The 20,632-nt window shown below is 42.7% G+C and overlaps 4 protein-coding genes across 11 annotated transcripts in view; 2 read left to right on the top strand and 2 right to left on the bottom strand.

The window, feature by feature from the left end:
• The window catches only part of LOC148115746 (uncharacterized), a 92,615-nt gene that overhangs the window by 7,101 nt on the left and 64,882 nt on the right, over positions 1 to 20,632 (bottom strand). The gene's annotated exons all lie outside the window — the stretch shown is intronic.
• LOC117663204 (uncharacterized) overlaps positions 1 to 20,632 on the bottom strand; it is a 131,338-nt gene that overhangs the window by 45,829 nt on the left and 64,877 nt on the right. The gene's annotated exons all lie outside the window — the stretch shown is intronic.
• On the top strand, positions 521 to 7,561 carry LOC148115747 (uncharacterized). 2 transcript variants are annotated; one of them, XM_087884046.1, is made up of 2 exons: positions 521 to 659; positions 2,978 to 7,561. In XM_087884046.1, the coding sequence occupies exon 2, from the start codon at positions 3,465 to 3,467 to the stop codon at positions 5,022 to 5,024; it is 1,560 nt and encodes a 519-aa protein (XP_087740172.1). In that variant the 5' UTR covers positions 521 to 659; positions 2,978 to 3,464; the 3' UTR covers positions 5,025 to 7,561. The 2 variants fall into 2 exon arrangements, with proteins under 2 accessions (XP_087740172.1, XP_087740171.1); XM_087884045.1 differs by having other exon boundaries at positions 543 to 659; positions 2,975 to 7,561.
• Positions 554 to 19,049, top strand: LOC117663208 (uncharacterized). 6 transcript variants are annotated; one of them, XM_060688105.2, is made up of 3 exons: positions 554 to 659; positions 11,723 to 11,967; positions 16,245 to 19,049. In XM_060688105.2, exon 3 carries the CDS (start codon positions 16,536 to 16,538, stop codon positions 18,102 to 18,104), a length of 1,569 nt encoding a protein of 522 aa, XP_060544088.2. In that variant the 5' UTR covers positions 554 to 659; positions 11,723 to 11,967; positions 16,245 to 16,535; the 3' UTR covers positions 18,105 to 19,049. The 6 variants fall into 6 exon arrangements, with proteins under 6 accessions (XP_060544088.2, XP_087740168.1, XP_087740167.1 ...); XM_087884041.1 differs by having other exon boundaries at positions 585 to 659; positions 11,570 to 11,967; XM_087884042.1 differs by lacking the exon at positions 11,723 to 11,967 and having other exon boundaries at positions 569 to 659.

The following is a 20,632-nucleotide window of genomic DNA, read 5'->3' as shown; positions in this document are numbered from 1 at the left end:
GCCACTACTATGGTACTGTATTCGCTGCTGTCTTAGGCGCGAGAGTCGCTTCTTTGAAGTGCGCCATCTAGCGACATAAGGTTGAAAATCACGCTCGTTCTATTTCTACTCTAAAGCAAAATGTTTTCATTGATTTCCGTGCTTCCTTTTCTGCCATCCAGTCGCCTTGGACGCTTTCCTTGGGTTTAGGTGGAGCAACTGGGACAGTGGGTGCCCTCTTGGGAGACCTGAAAGAAAAGGTTTCGGATAGTTTGTCCTGCACAAAAACTATCCATGTGCTGAATACGAGTCGGATGCGACTGGATGGCAGCGAAGGAAGCACGGAAATCAATGAAAACATTTTGCTTTAGAGTAGAAATAGAACGAGCGTGATTTTCAACCTTATGTCGCTAGATGGCGCACTTCAAAGAAGCGACTCTCGCGCCTAAGACAGCAGCGAATACAGTACCATAGTAGTGGCATGGATAGTCTACTGCGGGTGGGATCTAGAGGCTGAGCTGGAATGAATGGAAACGATAAAGTATTGGATTGCTAGAGGGGATGTGGAGGAGATGAGGCGAAGGGCAGAGGGACTTCCTCTTCCGGTTGACCCACGGGGAGGATAATGGCGTCGGCGGAGCCTCTTGTGCCGCTTGGAGGGTGGAAGCGGCTCTTGGGAGGTGAGTGGAGGGAAGGTCGGAGGAGAAGCCGGGAGGAAGTCGGGCCCTTTGGGTTCCTCCATGTTGTAGGTAGAAGCAGCGAAGGGACAAAGCTGAAACATGGGGGCTGCTGCTGCATATTCTTTCTCTCCCCCAAATGCTGTTATGCTCTATGGTTTGAAACAGCTGCCTGTGATTTTCTGCTGGGAGTTTTGGGAGATTTTTTTTAAAAAAATCATATTTTTTAACCGCCTCTCTCCCTCGCCCTGCACGTAACACTTTCATTCCTTGTGATGTTGTTGAGATGATGTTTTCCTGGCAAGGGAGGAGTTTCATGGGCAAAACGGCTGCATTCAATCTTGCATAGGATTTGGGCATCATTTCATCTGTTAGTGTCCCCCACCTTTCCAAAACTGGATCAAAAAAACTTGAGTGAATGCACTTCTGGGGCATTTTGCATGATGGTTCACATGAACAAATTCTTAGTTGTGTATTTCTGTGTGAATAGGCATGTATATATGTGTGATTTACTACCATTCTTTTTACAAGGCTCCCAAAGTGTCTTAGTTTAGTTTACCAAATACAGGCAGCTTCTTTTCCAGCTCCCTTTTTCTAGACCTTGCTGTGTCTCACTCACTTTGACTTAATGGAGATTTCCGTGCTAAGGAAAATACAGAAACACATGGCATTTAGCAGACTTAAAATCTTACACATGGCCCTGATGAGCAGGAGTGAAGCTAGATCCCTTGGCGCCTCTGGCCTGCTGGGGCTTCCGTGTCCTAAATCCTTTGGAGCCAAAAGAAATCAGTCATAAAATGGTGGGATGTAGAGAGGTTTTGAGGGTGATTTGAGAGCCATCAACACAGGACACTTTAGCTAAGGCTTATTTTCTGGATGGGTCTCGTTTTCAGGGAAGCACAGTAGATGTGTTCGGAAGCAACATGGGTGGGCACTTCAAGGATTTGTTCTGTATTTCATTCTAGTTAATCCTCAATTTATGATCACAACCGAGCCCAAAATTTCTGTTGCTAACTGAAACATATATTAAGTCAGTTTGCCCCATTTTATGGCCTTTCCTGGCATACTTGTTAAATGAATCACTGCAGTAGTTAACCAAACTGTTGAAGTGAATCTGGCTTCCCTATTGACTTTGCTTGTCAGAAGGTTGCGAAAGGGGGTCATGTTACCCCAGGGCACAGGGGTATAATATACCGTATTTTTTGGAGTATAAAATGCTCCGGATTATAAGACGCACATTAGTTTTTGGGCAGGAAAACAAGAAAAAAAAATTCTGTCTCTGCCTACCAGCATACATTGGTATTCATCTGGCTAGCATCCTTACAGCAAACAGGCTGATCAACTTCAGCACGTTATTGCAGCCTGATTCAGCTGTTCCACGCTGCGGAGATCAGCACAGCCACCTCTGCACATTGCGTCTTCAACCTCCACGTGCTCCGTTCTAGACCTCTTCCAGGCTGTGGGGATTGCCACAGCACATCACCGCCAATTGCCACCTCTGAGTGTTGGGTTTTTGGCCGGTTCCAGGCAGCGGGGAGGCCAAAAATGGGGCATGCGGAGGCTGAAAATGCGACCCACGGAGGCTGAAAATGTGATGCGCGAAGGCAGCGATCGGCAGCAATGTGCTGTGGTGGTTCCCAGAGCCTGGAATGGGTCTAAAATGGAGCGTGTGGAAGCCAAAAACGCGACGTGCGGAGGCCGAAAATGGCCAAAGGGTGGGGGCCGAATGGTGGGCGGGGCTTCAGCAACATTCACTGTATAAAATGCACCACAATTTTCACCCACTTTCAGGGGAGAAAAAAGTGTGTTCTATATTCTGAAAAATATGGTAAATATTAGTCATAAATATGAGTCAATTGCCAAGCGATTGAATTTTCAATACATGACCACAGGGATGCTGCAAGACCCGTAGGTGTCAAAAAAATTGGTTATAAGGTACTTTTTCAGTGCTGTTATAACTTCAAGTTCTTTTGAAAGAACTGTTATAAGTGGATGATTACCTGTACTGGTAGTCTCCAGGTTACGAGTGTTCCCCTAGCGAACTTGCAAAGCTACGTAATAAGGGCCACCTAGCGTTTACGAACAAGTCCCAAAACTACGACTCTTGCAGCACCACTTATGTTTGCCCTTATGAACAACTGCAAAGGCTCTGCAACATTCGTCCTGCACGTTGCCAGCCAAAATGCAGCTTCTGAGGGGTGAAGCAGCCCCTCCGGAGCTCCATTCAGTCCTCCATCGGTTGTTCCTGGCACATTGCAGGCCGAAATGAAGCTTCTGAGGGGAGGGCAGTAAGTTTAAAAACTCTTCTCCTTCCTCAGCAGATGAGAGACAAGGGAGAAAATAACAAGACCAAAATTTTGAGCTGGAAAAAATAGAGTATATGGAACTGAAGCAAACATTACCTAAGAAGTCAAGGGGGATAAGATCCAAATAAAGAAAAAGTGGAAATAACTGGAAGTCAGTGGAAACGAAAAGGTACCTTGGACAGCCAAAATGGACAGGTATCAATGAATGTCTTTCACGAAGGAAAGGCTGGCTTGAATCAAAAACCTCCAAGTAATATCAGAAATATTTTTGGCCTCCTCAAGAGTCCAAGAATATCAGTGTGGGAAAACTCGCCACAGTCTGCCTATTGTGGAAAAAAAACAGATTGCAGATCACAGTTGATTATGGACGAGAGGTGAAAACCCATACAAATACTTGGAGTGTGACGAAAGCTTTACTCAAAAAACCTTCCTCGTGATTCATGGAAGCACCCATACTGAAGAGAAGCTCAACCAGTGCTCTCAATGTGGCAAAAGATTTAGCATGCAGACCAATCTGGTGAGACACAAGAGGACTCACACTGGGGACAAACTCTTTGAATGTCCGTCTTGTGCGAAAAGTTTCACTAGGAATTCTGACCTGGTGATACACAAAAGGACTCACACAGGAGAAAAATCATATAAATGTTCAGATTGTGGGAAAAGATTCAGTCAAAATTCCCACCTAGGGGTTCATCAGAGGACTCATTCAGGAAAGAAACCATATGAGTGTCCAGAATGTGGGAAAGGTTTCAGTCAGAATTCCAACCTGGTGATTCACCAGAGGACTCACACGGGAGAGAAACCATTTGAGTGTCCAGATTGTGGGAAAAGTTTCAGTCAGAATTCCCACCTGGTGATTCATCAGAGGACTCATTCAGGAAAGAAACCATATAAGTGCTGTGATTGTGGGAAAAGTTTCTCTCAGAATTCAAGCCTGGTGGTACACCATAGGACTCACACAGGAGAGAAACCATACAAGTGTCCAGATTGTGAGAAAAGTTTCAGTCTCAATTCCAACCTGGTGATTCACCAGAGGACTCATACGGGAGAGAAACCATATGAGTGTCCAGAATGTGGGAAAAGATTCAGTCAGATTTCCCACCTGGTGAGACATCGGAGGACACATACTGTAGAAAAACCATATGAGTGTTCGTATTGTGGGAAAAGTTTCCAAGATAATTCCAACCTGGTAATTCACCAGAGGACTCATACAGGAGAGAAACCATATGAGTGTCCAGAATGTGGGAAAAGTTTCAGTCAGAATTCCAACTTGGTGATTCACCAGAGGACTCATACAGGAGAGAGACCATACAAGTGTCCAGATTGTGGGAAAAGTTTCAGTCAGAATTCCCACGTGGTGAGACATCAGAGGATTCATACAGTAGAAAAACCATATAAGTGTTCGGATTGTGGGAAAAGTTTCCAGGATAATTCCAACCTGTTGATTCACCAGAGGACTCATATGGGAGAGAAACCATATGAGTGTCCAGATTGTGGGAAAAGTTTCAGTCAGAATACCCTCCTGGTGAGACATCGGATGACTCACACTGTAGAAAAACCATATAAGTGTTCGGATTGTGGGAAAAGTTTCCAGGATAATTTCAACCTGGTGATTCACCAGAGGACTCATACAGGAGAGAAACCATATGAGTGTCCAGATTGTGGGAAAAGTTTCAGTCGGAATTCCCACCTGGTGAGACATCGGAGGACTCACACAGGAGATAAACCATATGAGTGTTTGGATTGTGGGAAAAGTTTCCAGGATAATTCCAACCTGGTGATTCATCAGAGGACTCATACAGGAGAGAAACCATATGAGTGTCCAGATTGTAGGAAATGTTTCAGTCAGAATTCCCACCTAGTGGAACATCATAGGACTCACACAGGAGAAAAACCATATGAGTGTCTTGAATGTGGGAAATGTTTCAATCAGAATTCCCATTTGGTGATACACTGGAGGACTCACACAGGAGAGAAACCCTATGAGTGTCCGGATTGTGGGAAAGATTTCAGTACTAGGTCTAGCCTTATAAATCATGTAAGATTACACATAGGGGAGTAACCATTCAAATACCCAGATTGTCGACGAAAATTGTTTTGCACAAAATTCCTCCTTTATCACAAGCAAGAAATTGCACTTGAGTCAAAATTTGATGTGTGTAGAAGAAACGTGTCTCTCATTTGAATCCCAGCTGAGCAATTTACCATTTAATTTCTCTTATGATTCTTTTTGGAATAGAATGGAATTTCTGAATTTTAAACATGTGACAATGGGGATGCTGCAATGGTTATGATAAAAATGGTCATTTTTTTCCAGTGCTGTTGTAACTTCAAATGGTCGCTAAATGAAATGTTATAAATCCCAGACTACCTCTACATAATTCGGTATCATCGGCTGGATAGCCTCCCCAGCCGTTCCATGTAGATGTGAAAAAGCCACAGGAACAGGCTTAAGTCTAAGGGCATCCCAAATTTCAGGGCTAAGACTTTTTTATTTTGCATACAAATAATACAAACATAATACATATACCATAGAACCTCTGGTCAAATATCCTTTTGTTTACAAACAACAGTGCCCCACGTGTGGCCGCTTCATTAATTTTGGTTAGGTTCGGGTCACAACCAGATTGGGTTGAGACCAAACTTATGGAACAAATTATGGTTGTGACCAGAGGTTCCACTGTAACTCTAAATACAAAAAATAAAGGAAAAAAATACAAATATTACAGTGCACACACACCCCGGAGAACATTTTTTTCCTTATATTTCTTCTATAACAACTAAAAGATATATAATATATTTCAATTGTGCCCTTATCCACTCCAAAACAACATATATTCTTGAGTAGGTTTATTCCCTTTGCCTTCCACCCCCATATTTCATTATAATAGTTTACTTTAATTATCCTTTTTAAAATTTAATTTCTCTTGTTAATTTATAATTTGTTGCCATACTCCAGATTTCGTTATACCACTCATTTCTTTGAATATCCCAATTTTGTCCCCAATACTTAGCCATCACATGGTCACTAAATGAAATCTTATAAGTGCCAGATTACCTGTACATAATTCGGTATAAGGTGGATGGCCTCCCCGGCAGTTCCATGTAGATATGAAAAAGCAACAGCAAAAGGCTTGAGCCCTGGGGCATCCCGAATTTCAGGGCTAAGACTTGTCCCTTTCTACCCACACTGGAACCAGCCATGGAGGCAGAAATAGAACCACTGTAATAAAATGCCTCCCATTTCCAGTCCTGAAAAGCTGGTCCAGAAGGATATCCTGTTCGATGGTATTGAAACCTGATGGGAGGTCTAGAAGGGACATAATGGTTGCATCCCGTCTATTGCAACCCCTCCAAAAGTCCATGAGAATTGCAACCAATGGCATTTTGGTGTTGTGCACCAATCTGAAGCCAGACTGAGAAGGGCCCAGGTGCCTTTCTCCTTCATAGCCCTTTCTCCAGGTGGCAAAGTCAGAGCTGGAAGCAGAGGGTGACTTGAACTGCCAACCTTTCATTGCCCTCTTCAGCTGCACATACAAAAGACCTTAATCTTCAGCAAAACCTTGAACTCCTCTGCCAGGAAAACCTCTCATGATTTTCTTATGCATAAGAAACAGCTGTTGGAGGTATAAAGCCAGTTTATAAAAGAAATATGGGTAGTTCTCGGGTTGTGACAGCAATTGGTGCCAGAATTTCCATTGTTATTCAATGTGGTTATAAAAAATGACATCACATGACCACATTGTTTCGTGGGGGCAATTTTGGCAGTTCCAGTTGCTGTTGCAATTCCAGGACCCCGTGGGTCATTAAGTGAGGACCTCATTTGATTTGGATGTGGGAAGAGGTAGGAGTCCCAGGCCAGCAGCTGAGAGTTACGGGCAAGTGGATGGTCTCCAGGCCTGCTCCTTTCTGGGCCTGGGAGAGGAATTGTGAGCCAAATATTAAAGCCCAGGACTCTTTAGATCAGCTTTCTACCAGCTAGCACCCTCCAAATCTTTTGCCCAAGCTGCCTGGGAATATTCAATGCTGGAATCTTGACTCCTCTGGAGACTGGCTTCTCAGAGCAATTGTGCCCTCTAGTGAGATTTAGATATCTGCAAGAATGCAGATGGAAAAATAATATCTCCCATCTAGATGTGCTTGGAAGCAATGGGGGGTTGGGGAAAATTCAACGTTTTGTCCCATATTTTTTATTTTATTCTTTTATTAATGGGATGATGTTAGCAAACATTTAAAACTGATGCAGCAGCTGGTAATCTTATGAAGCTAATTAGGATCAAGCTTCACTCTTCAAGCTTCTCTCAGTTGCAGAGGTAGTTTTGGGGTAGTTGTTTTCCCACAACAGGAAGAACTGGCTGGAATAGTCTCCATGCATCCCCAGGCCTGGAAAACTGTCTTAGTGGTGGCTGAGATGTGACATCCGAGGGGAGTGAAGGAGTTAAAATCGCTAGAAAGTTGCTAGAAAGGATGTGGAGGAGACAGGGCGGATAAAAATCCATGTTTTTTTTAAATTAAAAAAAAAATAGGATTTTTAAATTTTAAATTGGATTTTTTATATTTTTATCAAATGTATTTTAATAAAATGCTTTTGAAGTAAAACTCTGTCTAAAGAGAGTTTTCTTTTTAAGAGACATTAATTTAGTTTATTCAGCATGAAATGGAGTTTAGTTATGTAGCATGAGGCTGTATATTCTACAATATTTACACCTTTGGTAAACTCAATGAATCCAAGCTCTGCAAGCTAAACAGGAAGCCTTCATTTTGTTTGCAAGTAATAATATTAAAGATTCTAACTACCAGCAAGAATGAGTCCTTACATTTAAAGAGCACCTGTCATTTCAGATCCATCATGGCAGCGTCTGTTAGCGGGCATCCACTCACCTGCTTCCCGCCATGTCTCTCACCTTGTTGTGTCACTGCCGCATCACCAGCCATCCTATTAAAGTGAATGGGACTGTCAGTGAGTCAACAGCGCATCAGAGGAGAAGCTACTGTGGGACAGAGATGACAGTTACTCTTTAAAAATTATTATTTAAATCCAGATGATTTAAGTAAAGCCTTTTTACTAGTGATTAGCTTTGCTGGCTGAGGAATTCTGGGAGTTGAAGTCTACAAGTCTTAAAGTTGCTAAGGTTGGAGACCCCTGGTTTAAATCAAATCTACCCTGGTAGGAGAGATTACGGGCAGAGGAATTTCCAGCTCACCTATAGGAGGATGGAGGCATGTGGGGGGTGCCACTTCCATGTTTAGCTAACAAACATGGTATTTTCTAGTGTAGCCTCATCAATGTATTAACCAGATTTAACTATGCTTAAGGCAGCAATTTAAAAAAAAAAAAAGCTGTTGAGGACCTTTTGTGAGGTTCACTTGTGTAGGCAGTCCTCGCTTCCATTTCTTCCTTGAGTCTTCAGAGTTACTATGGCACTATAAAATCAGGGACGCGGTGGCTCAGTGGCTAAGACGCTGAGCTTGTCGGTAGAAAGGTCGGCAGTTCAGCGGTTCGAATCCCTAGTGCCGCGTACAGGGGCGAGCTCCAGTTACTTGTCCCAGCTTCTGCAAACTTAGCAGCTCGAAAGCACGTAAAAAATGCAAGTAGAAAAATAGGGACCAACTTTGGTGGGAAGGTAACAGCGTTCCATACGCCTTTGGCATTTAGTCATTCCAGCCACATGACCACAAAGATGTCTTCGGACAGCACTGGCTCTTCGGCTTTGAAACGGAGATGAGCATCGCCCCCTAGAGTCGGGAACGATTAGCACATATGTGCGAGGGGAACCTTTACCTTTACCTATAAAAGCAGACATACACCTGGTCTACAAATTTGTGGCCATGGTGGTATTTTATCAGTGACTGCACTTCAACACTTACTGTGGTTCTGAAGGCGCAGGAAGAGGAGTTGTACCCATCTACCACAGGTGCACATTTATGATCCTGTTTGTGACCTTCCCAGCTATCTTCTGACCAGGGGATGCTGACAAGACGTCGCTGCTCACAGTCATGTGAAATTGCCTTTAACAACCCACAGTCAGTGATTAGGTTAAACAGTGGCAAAGGAGCAGATACAGGTTGGCACTGTCATGTGACACCATGCTTAATGATCAGGCGTCTTAGTGACACAGATGCCAGTCCCAATTGCAGTCACTAAGTGAGGACTACTTGAATTGGGATGTCATTGGATTGTGGACGGGTGGAGTACAGAGCGGGGAAAACAGGCAGGCTGCCCTGTGAAGTGTCGGCCGGCCTTGCCCTGCCTTCCCTGCAAGAAAGGAGACTGCTGGCTCCTGCTGGACACTTCCCATCATTCCTGCAGCCGCATCTCCCCTCGGGCCCCAGAAGGCCGCCCATCTCTGCATGGACCCTGTCCGGATGGGTGACCAAGCATACTGTTGGGGCAGTGAGACTTGCAGAGTCCTGATTGACAGGACAGTGACTGAAGCAGCCCCTTCCCTGTCTCACCTGGGAACGGCGGCCAGCGAGGCGCCTTCTGCCGCTGCTCCTGTTCCACTGCTGGTTGTTGCAGTAATGGCTGGTATTCCTGCCGCTGCTGTACCGCTGTCACCTCACCCCCACTGTCAGCCGTCGGGGTGGGCAGCACAGGAGGTGGCGGGCACAGGTCTTAATGCTTTTAATTTACAAATAGAAAACCTGGTTACTAATACCACTTCTTCTCCTTCTCTTCTTTTTCTTGGCCTCGCTTTTTCCCTTTTCCTTGTCATCTTTCCTATTCTTATATCCCTCCTTCTCCTTCCCCTCCTTCTTCTCGGTGTCTCTTTTGGCAATCTTGTTGATGAGGTTGTGCAGCACTACCACCCAACAGATCAGGCGAGGCAGGAGGCAGGGTGGGGTTGGCGCCACACCATAGCCCCTATGCCACTTCTCTAGCTTTGCCCGTCCAGGCTTGTTCACTTTACTCCTGCAGTGGAAAAAAGGCAAGAAACCCACTCGAGGCTCCAAGGCTCTTTCCACTGCTGTGCCCAAAGGCCAACTGGATGAGACGGCGTTAATTTTTCTGCAGACAGTTTCAGGTGGGTGCACTGAATCCACTCAGGGCGGCAAATTGCTGCAGCGGTACCACCGAACGAATTAGGCAAGGCATGGGGTGGGGCAGGGGTGGTCCCGCGCCATAGTGCCTGCCGTCCAACATCATCCTCCAGCTGTGCCACAAATTTATTTATTTATTTATTTATTGCGATTTATATGCCGCCTTTCTCCCTAGGGACTCAAGGCGGCTTACAAAATGACAACTTCAATACAAATACCAAATTAAAATCAGTAACCCAATTAAAAATGATTTAAAATTATACCAGTGTACCCCCAAACGGATCAGTTTAATTGGCGGATGAGCCACGTCTTCAGCTCGCGACGGAAGGAAAGAATGTAGGGTGAGCAGTACTGGAGGATGATGTTGGACAGCAGGTTGGATCATACAGGGGCCACGGTGTGGAGGCACCATCACCCTGCCCCAATGCCTCGGCTGATCTGTTTGATGGTAGCGCTGCAGCAATTTACCGCCCTTTGTGGATTCAGCGCACCCTCCTGAAACTGGAAAATCAAGCAATGGAGGGAAACTAATCAAGGAGAGAAGCAACCTAGAATTGAGGAGAAACTTCCTTGAGAGTAAGGACAACTAAGCAGAGGAAGAGCTTGCCTTCAGAAATTGTGGGTGCTTCATCATGGGAGGCTTTTAAAGAAAGACTTGGACAGCTACTTGTCTGAAATGGTATAGGGTCTCTTGCTTTTTTTTTTTGCTTTAATTTATATGCCGCCCTTCTCCGGAGACTCAGGGCGGCTTACAATGCGTTAAGCAATAGCCTTCATACTATTGTATATTTATACAAAGTCAGCTTATTGGCCTCTCAATCTGAGTCCTCATTTCACCTACCTTTGAAAGGATGGAAGGCTGAGTCAGCCTTGAGCCTGGTGAGATTTGAACTTGCAGTAATTGCAAGCAGCAGATGTTAATAACAGTGCTTAGTCCACTGTACTACAGGCTCTTTGCTTGAGCCGGGCATTGGGCTAGAAGACCTATAAGGACCCTTCCAGTTCTATTCTGAATCTCAGATTTGGGAGATTTAAAAAATCTTTATTTGTCATATTTCATAACCGCCCATCTCTCTCTCAGTCTTCATATAATACTTGATTCCTTATGACTTTATTGACATGTTGTTTTCCTGGCAAGTAAAGTGTGTCTTGGGCAAAATGGATGCTTTAAATCTTGCATTAGGATTTGGGCACCATTTCAGCACTTACTATCCCTACCTTTCTAAAATTAAATAATGCACTTCTGGGATACTTTACACACTGAAACACTGATAAATTTTCTATATACATAAATTTATGGCTTTGTATTTCTGTGGGCCTATGTGTCCATACATGTGTGATATATATATCCAAACCAAAGGGAGAATTTTATAATTAAGTCAATATTTGAACTACAATCTTGCTAGTCTTCTATCTGCCAAATGAATCATAATATTAGAGGTTAAACTACAATTTTGATATTTTCATAATCATATATTGGGGTGGGGTTTTTTTTGCTGCTTTCACATGTCCTGCATCCATTTTTTAAACAATAATGAAACTAACCCATTAATATCAATCTTACAGACAAAGAGGATGGCAAGAAGAGCACGCTGGACAACAGAGAATGAGAAGCATCATTAATTAAATCAAATTTAAAAAAATGCAAAACAAGCCATCAATCAACATTTTTTCCCATTTCCTCCAGAAAGTTTAAAAATTCTTCTCTTTCCTCAACAGATGAAAGACAAGGGAGAGAGTAAAAAGAAGAAAGTTTTGAGCTGGAAAAAAATAGAATATGTGGAACTCAAGGAAACATTACATGAGAAGTCAAGCAGAATAATTTCTAAATAAAGAATACCTGGAAGAGTGGCGTAGGAGGCTAATGCCTCCTAAGGCAGCATTTAACATCCAGCTGCCTGCAATTACTGCGAGCTCAATTCTCACCAGGCTCAAGGTCGACTCAGCCTTCCATCCTTTCTAAGGTGGGTAAATTGAGGACCCAGTTTGTTGGGGCAATAAGCAGACTTTGTATAAATATACAAAAGTATGAAGGCTATTGCTTAAAAGCATTTTAAGCCGCCCTGAGTCTCCGGAGAAGGACAGCATATAAATCAAATAAATAAATAAATAAAGTTTATTGACGTCATCCAATATAGGTAGTCCTTAACTTATAAAAGTTAATTTAGTGGCCATTTGAAGTTAGAACAGCACTGAAAAAAGTGGCTTATGATCATTTTTCACACTTATGACTACCACACTGATGGTCATGTGATTTATTTTTATTTATTTATTTATTTATTATTGAATTTCTATACCGCCCTTCTCCCTGAGGACTCAGGGCGGTGTACAGCCAGAATCAAAAAACATGCAGGACAAATATTAAAAAACAATTAAAAGATATATAAATTTGGCCCAATTAAAACTTACTACCAATTAAAACATTTAAAACGTTGCAGCCCTTTCTGGATCGGGATGCCCTGCGCACGGTCACTCATGCCCTTGTTACTTCCCGGTTGGACTATTGTAATGCTCTCTACATGGGGCTCCCCTTGAAGAGCACTCGGAGGCTCCAACTGGTCCAGAATGCGGCCGCGCGGGTGGTTATGGGCGCAACCCGTTGTGCCCATGTGACAACCCTCCTGCGCGAGCTGCACTGGCTCCCAGTGGTCTTCCGGGTGCGATTCAAGGTGTTGGTCACCACCTTTAAAGCGCTCCATGGCATAGGACCCGGGTACCTCCGAGACCGTCTTCTGCCACCAATAGCCTCCCACCGACCAGTCCGTTCCCACAGAGAGGGTCTCCTCAGGGTGCCATCAGTCAAGTTATGTCGGCTGGCGACGCCCAGGGGGAGGGCCTTCTCTGTGGGAGCCCCAGCCCTGTGGAACGAACTGCCCCCGGAAATTCGTAAGATCTCTGACCTCCGGGTGTTTTGCTGCGCATTGAAGACCCTGTTGTTCCGCCAGGCCAGACTATCAACACAATAGTTTTAAATTGGGGTATTTAAATTTATTGGGGTTTTAAATCTGAGCCACTTTATTTAATTATTTTAAATTTTATATTGTTGTTTTGTCTGTGTTTTTAAATAGGCTGTACACCACCCTGAGTCCTTCGGGAGAAGGGCGGTATAGAAATAAAATAATAATAATAATAATAATAATAATAATAATAATAATAATAATAATAATAATAATAATAATAATAATAATAATAATAATTTATTATTATTATTATTATTATTATTATTATTATTATTATTATTATTATTATTATTATTATTATTATTATTATTATTATTATTATTATTATTAAAAACATTTAAAAATTTCTTCTTAAGCCAGCCCGGCTTGCTTGAAAAAATGGGTTTTAAGGGCACGACGGAAGGCACTGAGGTCCTGGATTCTCCTTATCTCTGGGGGGAGCTGATTCCAGAGGGTAGGTGCCCCCACAGAGAAGGCCCTCCCCCTGGGGGTCACCAGCCTACACTGTTTGGCTGATGGCACCCCAAGGAGGCCCTCTCTGTGGGAGCGCACGGGTCGATGGGAGGTCGTCGGTAGCAGCAGGTTTACATTTGGATGCTTGACGACTGGTTCGTGTTTATGATGGTTGCAGTGTCCCAGGGTCATACGATCATCTTTTGTGATCTTCTGATAAGCAAAGTCAATGGGGACGACAGATTCACTTAGCAACCGTGTTACTAACTTATCAACTGCAGTGATTCGCTTAACAAATATGGCAAGAAAAGTGGTAAAATGGGGCAAAACTCATCTAACACAAATTTCTCACTTAGCAACATATATTTTAGGGTCAGTCGTGGTTGTAAATCCAGGACTACCTGTATGCAAGTAACTAGGGCATGATTGACCGTAACCAGGGCCTGCAGATCCAGGAACAGCCCCAACTGTCTCTGAAGTAAATCAGTAATAAAAATGTTAGGATGTAGAGAGTTTTTGATCTCCAGTGACAGCCAAACCCTCCCAAAGTGCTGGAATCTTTAGATCAGCTTCCAATCTGCCAAGTAATAGTCCCCAGGTGTTTTGCCCAAGCAGCCTGGGAATTCTCAGGGCTGAAAGTAATGTGGAAAATGGGAAATCTAGCGAGATTTGCACTCCCCAATAATACAATAATATCAATAATTATTGGTACAAAGAATACCAATAATACATGATAGTATCTCCTATTTAGATGAAGTTGGAAACAACGTGGGTAGACAATACCAGGTTTTGTCCCGCAGTATTCTAGGAATAGATGGCAGGCTGTCAATCATTTAGGGGTTGCGGATAAAACACAAGAACTTCGTGAACTTTTTAGGACCCAGCCAGCACCCGGCTAATCTTATGCAGCTAGAGATAGGATGATCTGGCCATGGGTCGCTAGATGGCGCTCTATGATTAGGCAACAAAGCACGCCTGGAGAGTCGCAAATACAGTAGCAAAGCGCCTGTAGCCGAACTGAAAGGAATTGAGACCACAGAGTCGTGGATTGCTAGAGGGAATTAGGAGGAGAGAAGCACAGGGAAGCCTGTTTTCCCACCTGCTTGAAGTGGCGAAGCGGCTCCTGGAAGGTGAGTCGGAGGAGAAGCCGGGAGCAAGTCGGGCTCGTTTTATCCAGCAGTAGGTAAACTTACTGCAATACATTTTGGAGACAGAGCCCTGCAGTTGGTAGATTCCAACCACTCTTTGAGACTCTACCTAACTTAAACTCTTTTATTTTGAGTGATGATGATTTTATTTCTTGGATGGGAAGCCAAACATCTCAGATGAAGCATCTTTGGTCCAGTGGCTACGATTTAATCTTTTTATAGATAATTTTGGTTGGATGATTTGAGTTTTGATTGGCATATTAGACTTACATACCGCTTCACAGTGTTTTTACAACCCTCTCTAAGCGGTTTACAGAGTCAGCCTATGGCCCCCAACAATCTGGGTCCTCATTTTACTGACCTTGAATGAATGGAAGTGTAAGGTCTCAAAATGTACTTGAGTCACCAGAATGCCAAAGAGAGAGAGACTCAAGACAAGGCTTGCAAAAAAGAAGCAGATTTTATTAAGGGCCAAAAACAAAATACTGGATGAAGTTATATCCAGAACATACAAATATAATGCATGTGAGGAATAGCCACACCTTGGGAAAGGTATGGCACGTTTTATACCTTCAAAGGTATAAGGTTAGTACCCAATTCTGGCCTCTCTGGCCCATGCTTTCCTTGTAGCCCTGCATTGGCTGTGCAGCATGGAACAGGGGGAGCTGAGTGCTTAGCAACAGAAGGGTTGGGTGCTTAGCAACAGAGGTATTTGCCCGGTGTAATTTTTTTTTTTAATTTGATTTATATGCCGCCCTTCTCTGGAGACTCAGAGCGGCTTACAATGCATTAAGCAATAGCCTTCATACTCTTGTATATTTATACAAAGTCTATTGCCCCCACAAACTGGGTCCTCATTTTACCTACCTTAGAAAGGATGGAAGGCTGAGTCAACCTTGAGCCTGGTGAGATTCGAATTTACAGTAATTGCAGACAGCTGGTGTTAATCACAATGCTTTTAGTCTGCTGAGCCACCAGGCCCTTTTTAATCCTGCCAAACTATGACATATTCCGTTCCAGGCACCGAGATGTACAAAAAAACAAGTTAGATCACTGGCAATTCCGATTCTTAGCAAAGCAATTCTTACAGAAGCAAAACAGCAAGTCAAACCAATTCTACTGAGACTACTATTATTATGTCTCTACAGAAGGCTGAGCTAGTCAAATAATTCCTGGCACTGAGCAGTGATAGCCTTTAATACTTCATTCTAACCACTGCTCCCCCACAGCCTAAAACCGTTGCTTTAAATCTTGCCTTGGGCACCATTTCCTTTGTTAATGCCCACATATTCTTTGTACCTATTTCTGAAAGTTTTTGCAGACAGAAAATACACACATATTTTCTACATGCGTACGTACATACATGCATAGGGGCGCATTTCTGTATTTCTTTGAGCATATATGTTTCTCTGTATAATCCATTCTCAGTATTTCCCGGTATATATGATAATAACAATTTGAAATGCTAACATTTTGAAATTCACCCGAGTCACCAAGAAAATTTCACAATTGTGAGAATATTTGAACTTGGATCTTACTATGTGTCATGATGAATGTTAGCAGTTAATGTGTTACTTTAATTTTTCATTGTAATATATGCTTTTTTTTTCTTGTTTCCACATCTTGTGCAACCATTTTATAAATAGTAATTAAAATAACCCTTTTATGTCAATCTTATAGACAAAGAGAATGCCAAGAAGAGCCTTCTAGACAGCAGAGAATGAGAAGCAGTACTCAGAAGGAAAGCAAATCCTTTCCTGCAGAAAGCCACAAAACTTCTTCTTCCCCAGCAAGTGAGCAACAAGTGAGGAAAAAAAAAATAGGAAAAGAGTTTTGAGCTGGAAAAAAATATTTTATCTGGAACTCAAGGAAACATTAAATGAAAAGGTAAAGGGGGAACATTTTCAAATCCACAAAAAAAGGGAAAATATCTAGAAGTCTGTGGGGTGGAATCAGTCATTTCAGACAGTAATGCAGGCCCCACCCTATGAGGAAGAAAACAGCTTAAATCAAAGTACCATCCAAGAAGGGATCACAAATATTTTTTACCTCCTCAAGAACCCAGGCATATCAGAGGTGGAAAACCTCCACAGATGTGCATATTGTGGGAAAAGCGCCGATTGCAAATCAGAGCTGATTATGCATCAGAGGACCCACACTGGTGAAAAACCATACAAATGCTCTGAATGTAGCAAAGCCTTTCCCTACAAGTCCCAACTTCTTGAGCATAAGAGAACCCATACTGGAGAAAAGCCCTACCAGTGCCCACAGTGTGACAAAAAGTTTAGTAAGCATGCCACCCTGGTGATACACAAGAGGACACACACCGGAGAGAAACCATTTGAGTGTCCAGAGTGCGGGAAAAGTTTCAGTCAGAATTCCAACCTGGTGATACACCAGAGGACTCACACTGGGGAGAAACCATATGTGTGTCAGGATTGTGGGAAAAGTTTCCGTCAAAATTCCAACCTGTTGATACACCAGAGGACTCACACAGGAGAGAAACCATATGTGTGTCAAGATTGTGGGAAAAGTTTTATTCGAACTTCTGACCTGGTGATACACCAGAAGACTCATACAGGAGAGAAATTGTATGTGTGTTCACATTGTGGGAAAAAATTCATTCGAAATTCTGACCTAGTAACACACCAGAGGACTCACACTGGAGAGAAACCATATAAGTGTCCAGATTGTGGGAAAAGCTTTAGTCAGCATTCCCACCTAGTGATACACCAGAGGACTCACACAGGAGAGAAACCATATGAGTGTCTGGAGTGTGGAAAAAGTTTCAGTCGGAATACTGACCTGGTGATACACCGGAGGATTCACACTGGGGAGAAACCGTATGAATGTCCAGATTGTGGGAAAAATTTTACTCGAAATTCTGACTTGGTGATACACCAGAGGACTCACACAGGAGAGAAACCATATGAGTGTCTGTATTGTGAGAAAAGTTTCAGTCAGAATTCTTACCTGGTGATACACCAGAGGATACACACAGGAGAGAAACCGTATGAATGTCCAGATTGTGAGAAAAGTTTCAGTCGGAATTCCAACTTGATTATACACCGGAGAAGGACTCACACGGGCGGCATACAGTATGAGTGTCCAGATTGTGGGAAAAGTTTGAGTCGGAATTCCAATCTGATGATACATCAGAGGACTCACACTGGAGAGAAACCATATGATTGTCCAGAGTGTGGGAAAAGCTTTAATACTAGATCAAATCTGACCAGCCACATGAAGTTGCACACAGGAGAAAAACCTTATGAGTGTCCAGACTGTGGGAAAAGTTTTAGTTGGAAGTGTGACTTGCTGATTCATCAGAGGATTCACACAGGGGAGAAACCGTATGAATGTCCAGATTGCGGAAAAGGATTCAGTACTAGGTCTAGCCTTATAAATCATGTAGGTTTACATACAGGGGAGAAACCATTCAAATGTCCAGAATGTGAACGATGCTTCTCACAAAATTCTTCCCTTGTTGCACATAAGAAAATCCATTTGGTGCAGAAAGTGATGGGTGTAGAGAAGAACTAAATGTCATTTTTAATTTCCATTTTGAAATGTTTCTGAGAAATTAGTTAATGTCTTACTTGATGCTTTTTAGTTGTCATGTATTAGACATGATGGAAGAGAGAAATAATTGGAAAATTTTATTTTGATTTTATTATACTTATTTTATTATAAATTAATGCATATATCTGGCTATATGAGGATTTATAGAATGTCAGGGAACCACGCAGCTGGTGTCCAAATGACGTCATAGACACACAGACTTGTAATTTTATGTAAATAAATATATTTTACATCTAATTTACAGCAAACAAGAGACTCAGGCAAACAGGAACATCATGAGTTAAATCACAGAGCACACAGAAGAAAAAAAAGGGGGGGAAGGGAAGTTCCTTCATACCCACAGCAACCAATCACAGCACAGATTGCCTCAAACAGAAGCCAGCACTCTAACCAATCAATTATAATTGTGTGTTCTGGCTCATTGTACAACCCCACTGTTCCAGCTACTAAGTTTAAATAACAAGATATTTAACAGAAATTGTGCAATTGCTGCAAAAATGGCTTTAGGGGTGTTTTTTGCTTTGTGATCAGAAATGATCATTGAACTGCAAAGTTTCAGCCGCCTTCAACCTGAGTGACCACAAAATTTCAAGCTCCATAAATCCCCAGCTAACAGAAAATAACGGAATCATAGGAGGTGGACAGAGGAGTTACATTGGGGGAGTTAGCTGTGGGACGAGTGGCATATTCATTTGATAAAGAAATGCATTGTGCCTCAAGCAACTTGCAGATGGGCAGTTTAACAGGACCAGCTTTTGATTCATCTCTGTTGCTTTTGATTTATTTAAAACATTTACATAGCCATCTGTGTTAAGAAAACTTTGGCCAGCTCCCTGTCAAAAATTAAGACAAAAACCATACTATTAAAATCATACGCATAAAAACAAAAACCTGGTGCCAAATCCAGCTTCTGATGTGCAGTCGCCTCTTCTTATCCCAGTGCTTTGTGGGTGGGTGGGAGTTAGGGTTTGATGACGTTTTTATAGAACACTAAAGGCCTGCCCAATGTCAGGGAGAAGAGGGTATATAGGAAGGGGCTGCAATGAGAAAGGCAGACTTCCGAGCTCCCATCAAATGACAATATTTAAAGAAAGGGACTAGGAGTACGCCTATCATATCTGACATGTTAGGACAGTCAGATGGAAAAGTAAGGTAGGTAGGTAGTAGATAGATAAGTGAGTGAGCGGGCAAGACAGTTTTAAAGGTGATGAGCAGCATTTTGAATTGTCCCTGGAAAAAACTGAATCCAGTGTAGCTTGCATAATAAAAAACGTTACATGGGCAACGTAGGTCCCCCACATTACTCTGTGTGTTGCTGTATTCTGGAATAGTTGAAGTTCCTGAGTGGTGTAGGCCAGGGGTCACCAACCTTCGGACCTCAGGAACCACTAAATTCATAATTTTAAATCCCATGGACCACTAATACGAATCCAGTGTGCCGCTCACTGAAGCGCCTGGACTCCCAGTGACGGGATGGGGTCCTTCAGGCAGTTAGTTTGACCGCCTGTTTCTGCAACCTTAAACACTCAAAGAGCCATTTGGACCTGTTTCCCACAGAAAACAAAACATGGGGATCTCTCATCTCTCTCCCCTCTCTCTCTCTGTCTCTCTCTCATCTCTGTTTCTCTCTCCCCCTCCCCCTTTGTCTGTCTGTCTGTCTCATCTCTCTGGATTTCTCTGAGGAATGGATTTCAGGCCAGAATCCATTTTTAAGAAGGTTTTCTTCTGGTCAGCTGAGGAGATACAGTTCTCAAACAGGAATGTGTATAACAATTACTTGATAGAAAGAAGGAAGGAAGGATTCAAACTGCTAAACTGCTGACCTTTTGATCGACAAGCTCAGTGTCTTAGCCACTGAGCCACCGCATCCCTCTGCACATGCATATTACTATCCTTTTCACAACGCTTTCAAGGATTTCTTTGAAAACTATTAGTTTTGTTTATCAAATATAGTTAGCTTCTTTCCGAACTCCCTTTCTCCAGGCCCTGGTATGTACTGGTAATCCTCGATTTGCAACAATTTATTGTTTTTAACGGCACTGAAAAAAGTGATTTATGACCATTTTTCACACGACCATTGCAGCCTCCCCATGATCATATGATCAAAATTTAGACTGTTGGCAATTACCTCATAGTTATGATGGTTACAGTGTTCTGAAGTCATGGGATCTCCTTTTGCAACCTTCTGACAAGTCAACGGGGAACCCAGATTCACTTAACAACTGCATGACTAACTTAACACCAGCAGTGATTGGCTTAACAACTCTGGCCAGAAAGGTGGTAAAATGGAGCAAAAGTCACTTAATAAATATCTCATTTAATAAATGTTTCACTAAACAGCAGAAATTTTGGGCTCAGTTGTGGTTGTAAGCCGAGGGCTACCTATATGTGTCTCACTTACTTTGACCTAATGGAGATTTCTGTGCTAAGCACATGGCATTTAGCAGGCTTAAAAGTTCCTCCTACAAGAACAAAGCTAGCTTGTGGGG

This window comes from Pantherophis guttatus, chromosome 2, assembly GCF_059756535.1.
Source record: "Pantherophis guttatus breed Tessera chromosome 2, ASM5975653v1, whole genome shotgun sequence".
NCBI lineage: Eukaryota > Metazoa > Chordata > Lepidosauria > Squamata > Colubridae > Pantherophis > Pantherophis guttatus.
This window is presented reverse-complemented; position numbering and strand designations above follow the sequence as displayed.

What these genes read in the sequence shown, in the direction of transcription:
- LOC148115747 (XM_087884046.1), top strand. Translation starts at nt 3,465, where the DNA reads ATGCAGACCAATCTGGTGAGACACAAGAGGACTCACACTGGGGACAAA.
- LOC117663208 (XM_060688105.2), top strand. Translation starts at nt 16,536, where the DNA reads ATGCAGGCCCCACCCTATGAGGAAGAAAACAGCTTAAATCAAAGTACC.